This window comes from Ctenocephalides felis, unplaced genomic scaffold, assembly GCF_003426905.1.
Source record: "Ctenocephalides felis isolate EL2017-DRISC unplaced genomic scaffold, ASM342690v1 CF-g0.4_SCAFFOLD_03274, whole genome shotgun sequence".
NCBI lineage: Eukaryota > Metazoa > Arthropoda > Insecta > Siphonaptera > Pulicidae > Ctenocephalides > Ctenocephalides felis.
In genome coordinates this window covers 17,713-23,524 of record NW_020539428.1, presented here as the reverse complement: position 1 = coordinate 23,524, position 5,812 = coordinate 17,713, and the positions used below count along the sequence as shown (strand labels likewise).

The window sequence follows — 5,812 nt, the reverse complement described above, 5'->3', positions numbered from 1 at the left end:
ACTCCTCCTTCGGGAAATCAATACAGTAATCATAGGATAAGTGCATCAATAATAATAATCATATTATATAATAAGTGTAAATAGTAATGCTAAGTTTTAATTTCATAAATTATTTATATAAAAATTTTTGATATGTAAATCTTTGATATGTAACCGTTATATTATTGTAAATGTTATAATATTTTAATATTTCAATAAGTATTTTGTATTCTAAAGTGGTAAAATTAATTTTTCTTTGTATAATACGCCGAGGACGGCTTTATTCTTGCAAGGGAGGTGTTAAGAACTATTATGAATTTGTTATAATATTTTATGTTTATCACATTTTCATTAAAATATGTTTGTAATTTTATTTTGAATGTTGGTACCATTTATATAAACTTTTATAAAGCGGCCCTTATCCGACAATAAGAGTAGAAACAGGTAAAAATTGATTATTATTGAGCGGGAGTTAGTTATGTTGGAACCGCCAACAAGTACAGATTAAAATATCAACACCCAATAATGTAAGCTACAATTTAAAATAAAATCAATAAATCTTAAAAGTGTTTGTTTTTACATATTAAGAATAGAACCAATAATTATATCTCTCAGTATATATATATATACTAGCTGACCCGACAGACGTTGTCCTGTACACATATGTCTATATTAAAAAAGTATTTAACTTTTCAATATCATTCAACTTTTTTTAAAAATTATCTATAAATAAATTCAATTAATACAATAGTTATATTTATTTTCAAATGAACAATTTAACGATATTATATTCAGGAATGCAATTCCAATAATTAATGTTATTATAATTAATATTCATTATATAATTAATCTTAATATAGTATATAATTCTTTTTTTATTTTAAACTTTAATGTAGTAGAGTTTATTGTAATGCCAAAGGATATACAATATTCTTGGTGAGATTATTTGGTGTATAAATATATAAATTATTTGGGTTTCTTACTCTTGAGCAAGCAACATATAGTTGTCCGTGATTAAAGCACGGATTTTCTAAATTTATACCACAAAAGTTCATTGTCTGCCCTTGTGACTTGTTTATGGTCATAGCATATGCCAATCTTATAGGAAACTGCAGTCTTTAAAAGGTATTACTGAATCCGAAGGAATTAGTGGTATTCTAGGCAGAAGAACAACATCATCTTTGAATTTTCCACCCAGAATAATTGCCTCTATAATGTTTCCCATAATTTTTGTTATTGCTAATCTTGTGCCATTGCATAATTTTGGGGCATTTAAATTTCTTAATAATATAATTGGAGAACCAACTTTCAATAGTAATTTGTGCGGCGGCATTCCTGGTAAATCAAGAGAATTTAAAAATTCGACTGGATAATTGACGATTTCATCAGGATCAATAACAGTATCAACTGATTTAAATGTGAATTCATATCCTGGCAGTATCTGTTGTATTTTTAAATTCATTTCGTCTACATCCAAATTCGTTGCTGCTAAAATTGCTCGTTCTTGTAGCCACTTATGATCTTTATGATTATCCTTTAAATTTGGAAAAATATTTTCTATAAGTTTGGCTTTGCTATCAACCATATTACAAAAATTATCAGGGAATTGAATGTACTCTGTATTTTCATAAAAATCAATTCTGCCATTACCAATATCCAATAATTGTTGTGCAAATTTTGACCCCAGTGCATCATTTAGACATTGAACACGAATGTTAACCCTGAGATATAATTTCTTCACGTGGCGCCACAGATAAGACTTTTTTAAGCAGGCATTTATTTCATCAGCACGCGTCGCTCGTGGAATAATGGGCAATGTCTGTCTGAAATCGCCAGACAGTAGCAATAGGCAGCCACCAAAAAGACAATTATTATTTTTGATATCTTTCAGTGACCTATCAAGAGCTTCAAGCGAATGTTTGTGCGCCATAGTACATTCATCCCAGATGATTATTTTACATTTTCGCAAAACTTTCGCCATTCCTGATTTCTTCTTTATGTTGCACATTGCTTCTGGATTAACATGAACATTTAAAGGTAACTTGAATGCCGAATGCGCAGTTCGTCCTCCTTCAAGTAATGTCGCTGCAATTCCTGATGAAGCTATTGCCAACGCAATATTATTTTGTGACCGCACACGCGCAAGAATCAGTGAAATAATAAATGTTTTGCCAGTGCCTCCGGGTGCGTCCAAAAAAAAGAATCCGCCCTGCTGTGCCTCAATTGACGTATTGATTTGATCATATACACTTTGTTGCTCGGCAGTAAGCAATATTTCATTATTAGCAACAAAAGTAGCTAAAGCAGTTTTATCAAACTGGTGTTCACGTTGAACATCGCTGTTCATGATATCTACTGCTGCTCGGCTCGGTGCTGATATGCCAAATTGAATTAACGACATGTTCGTAATTTGGATACAAATATCTTCAATCATTATTAAGGCTTCGTTATATATTTGTTCAGAAAATTCATGATTATTATCTTGATTATTAATTTTATACCGATGCAAAATATCCTCACTCATTGGGTCTTTATGTGTATTCCATAGTGCAGATGCATCTGATGGAAAACATGTTGTTAATATTATTGCAAATAATTGTCGAATTTGATGTGCAGATGAAATCAGTGCTGCATCTGCAAGAGTCATGTCCCATTGATTATCATTCTCCAATAAGTGCAACTCACGGCACGCATCATAAAAAGTTTCATATAAAATTCCATTGACTGTCCTCAAATTTTGGAATGATCTTGGTCCTATAACATTAATCAACAACAAACGTAAATAAAAGCATTCTCGTTGCTTAGGATGAACAGTATACAATCTACCCAAATTGTTTGTCATATATATGCCTTCGAATCCTAAAACAGGAATACCTCGTTTCTAGGTACCCAATCTTTTAATTTTTTATCCCATGTAAAATATTTAGGTATATCTGTATATAATAATGTTCTAGCAAATCTTCCAGCAATATCTGATCTATTACAAAGTTTAAAAAATGCAGTTAGAGTGGTCTTCGGAGCAGTCAAAGCTTGTTGTAATATATTGTTTTCTGTGAAGTATACCCGCTGACCGTTCTCCAAATGCACAGCCAAATGTACCACAGATGGATTCCTTTCGTGTATGGGAAAAAAAAATACGCCAAATAGCTTCATTGCTACTGACGTATCTACCCATTTGATATCGGGTTATTTCATCATTCTCATTAATACTTTTAATTGCAAATATCGCTTTGTCGCTCCCTTTATGAACATATTTGCATATGTATTTTATTGACTTCACCGAGCTGCATAGTTCGACATTTATATGTGCTTTATAGGTTTTGCATAGCAAAGGCGAATAAGGAACTACCCATCGATTATCAACATCTATTACCCCGCCATTCGACAGTCGCAATTCAAAACATTGTCCACCATTGTCAACGTCACGTCGCCGATAAGCGGGGTAACCATCAATGTCGGTGATAGTATCGTTTTGAAATGATTTTGGAAAATGTTTTGTACATTTTCCATTCACCATGCATGGTGACATAATGGTGAGAGTACCGCATGGACCATGTATCATGTTAGTAGTTATAATATCGAACAATTCCTCATCAACATTTTTATCAGGAATTTCTGCTGAGATAATATTGTCAATCTCTACAGAACGTACCTTATCAATTAACCACAACAAAATATGTGCATGGGGTAAACCTCTTTTCTGCCATTCTACTGAGTATAACCAACAGCGTGTTTCACCAAAAACAGAATGATGCGTTATCAAATTCATCAATGATTTCAACTTCTGTTTAAAAACTCGTGCAGTTATATCATGCCTATCCATCGTTGTTTGTCCCGGCATCAGCAATTTTTTTATTTCATCCCATTTGGGGTTGCACGTAAAGGTAATGAACAGATCAGGTCTGCCATATGCACGAACATAAGCCATAGCATCTTGAATGTACTCCTGCATATGTCGCGGACTTCCAATATAAGAAGATGGAAGAATATATGCAGTACCAATATGACTAATATCATTCATTGCATCTACATTACCAAGTACTGCATCACGCAAATGTATGTATTCCTCAGCGCGGAGTTTGGCTTGATTAAACTTTATGAATCTCAATCTCTCACTCTCAATTTTCACATACATGTCGACCACGAACTGATGGAATAGCTGTCTGCATTTAAGGATGTTATTTTCTTCATTAGCTCGAATCATTAATCGGTAGCAGTAAAAGTCCATGGCACTTACTTTTTGGCAAGTTCTGCACCTGGAATAAAATATAATAAAATTATTTTAATTATTATTATTTGAATTTTTTTTATAAAAATAAGATTTTTACCTGTATTTGGATCCCTTTGTTTAATATTCAAATGGTACCCATCTTCACCTTTCCAAAATATCAATGGATACTGCAAAGCATCATAAGAACGATGACTGTCCTGTATTATCTGCATGGTATTATCTCTCCGTTGTATACGTATATCACGCCCCTCACATAGATCACCAGCTATTACGACCGCGACTTCATTGACTGTTGGAACATTATATGCGCCAGCATGTTCTCCAACCGGCACTTTGTCTGCTCTAATAATAATAGCGTAATCATCGTTTTCTAGTCTACTTGAAAGAGTCTTAAACAAATGCAACAACTGGTTATGGTTTTTAAAAAAATATTTCCAAAGAGTTTACAATATCTCTTTCCTTCATAAGCTGTATGTGATTAAATTCGCATCGCATGTTTGTTTGTCGTTCATCATCGCCCATAAAATAAATCTGTAAGAATTTCGGATTCACATCAGGCATGGGAAACAATGAACCGATTTGGTGGTAAACTTGACCTTGTATCTTAAATGTTGATTCGAAATTTCGACCATCTTCATTTTCAAATACTTTCGTAGCACCAAAAGACGTCATCTGAAAACATGAATTGAATTTGCGAATTTTTTTCAGTAATATTTTTGATTGAGACGTTGTTCCATCTAGTAGAGTTTTTAAAGGTTCCGGTGGTGTTGTTAATTTTGTCAATATAATTTTCCCTGATGCGCAACATAAACCTGCTGATTCTCCTTTGAATTTTAGAGCATGGCAATGTTTACATACTTTGTCCATATTACCAATGGTAATTAAAGAGTGTGATGAATAATCAATTTCAGGATCATAATTAAACGCCAGGCGCAAAAGTGATGCACGTACCAGTGCTCTGTGATTATTAACTCGTCGTTGATTATTTTCTCTAATGGCGGCGGTCGCACTTCCTTGCACCTCTCGATTTCTTAATGCCATATCTGTCAGTCGTTGAGTACGTCTCTCTAAACTTTCATTGGCACGTGTATTTGCTACTTGCTCTCTCAAATTCATATTGTCCATCATATGTTGTTCATGGGTCCTATTCAATCTTCGTTCATAGATCGCTCGAGCTTGCCGAGTACGTCTTCCAAAATTACTTGCCCCTCTGCGAATTCGTGGCATCGTGGCACGATAAAAGAAAATCCTAAATATTATAACCCGCTGGATAATGTGAATCACTTAATCTCACTCTCAAATTGTACTAAAACTATAACTGAAGAATACCAATATCTTCCACTAATACTGTATTATAACTGATTCTTATTAAGCCACTTTCTTAAACTATTATTTTCACATTACACACCAAAAACAAATTATATTTATCGCCAATTAATCAAGATAGCATAGACTCTCCTGGACTCTACTTTTCCGTACTTAGCCACATCCTATCAAGTTAACAGGGATAAGACACTCTTAGCGGGCGCAGAGACATCTATCGAACTAACTCGCTTTGATAATTTTATAATATTTAGTTTTAAAAAAAATCTAGTTGTACAT

General features: G+C 33.4%; 2 protein-coding genes across 2 annotated transcripts; both read right to left on the bottom strand.

Moving 5' to 3' along the window:
• Positions 1-1,078: 1,078 nt before the first annotated feature.
• LOC113382108 lies at positions 1,079-4,114 on the bottom strand. The gene is made up of 3 exons (XM_026620661.1): positions 3,118-4,114; positions 2,500-2,733; positions 1,079-2,352 (listed from the first exon to the last, which is right to left on the bottom strand). The coding sequence occupies exons 1-3, from the start codon at positions 4,112-4,114 to the stop codon at positions 1,079-1,081; spliced, it is 2,505 nt and encodes an 834-aa protein (XP_026476446.1).
• Positions 4,115-4,212: 98 nt separating this feature from the next.
• LOC113382107 lies at positions 4,213-5,437 on the bottom strand. The gene is made up of 3 exons (XM_026620660.1): positions 4,658-5,437; positions 4,308-4,599; positions 4,213-4,235 (listed from the first exon to the last, which is right to left on the bottom strand). Exons 1-3 carry the CDS (start codon positions 5,435-5,437, stop codon positions 4,213-4,215), a joined length of 1,095 nt encoding a protein of 364 aa, XP_026476445.1.
• Positions 5,438-5,812: the final 375 nt, after the last annotated feature.

Coding starts and splice junctions, on each gene's coding strand:
- LOC113382108 (XM_026620661.1), bottom strand. CDS start 4,114: ATGTATGTGAAAATTGAGAGTGAGAGATTGAGATTCATAAAGTTTAAT. Junction 2,734..3,117: donor TAGCAATGAAGCTATTTGGC/GTATTTTTTTTT, acceptor TTAATGTTATAG/GACCAAGATCATTCCAAAAT. Junction 2,353..2,499: donor TACACATAAAGACCCAATGA/GTGAGGATATTT, acceptor TTGGCATATCAG/CACCGAGCCGAGCAGCAGTA.
- LOC113382107 (XM_026620660.1), bottom strand. CDS start 5,437: ATGCCACGAATTCGCAGAGGGGCAAGTAATTTTGGAAGACGTACTCGG. Junction 4,600..4,657: donor TTATGAAGGAAAGAGATATT/GTAAACTCTTTG, acceptor CATTTGTTTAAG/ACTCTTTCAAGTAGACTAGA. Junction 4,236..4,307: donor ACAAAGGGATCCAAATACAG/GTAAAAATCTTA, acceptor ATTTTATTCCAG/GTGCAGAACTTGCCAAAAAG.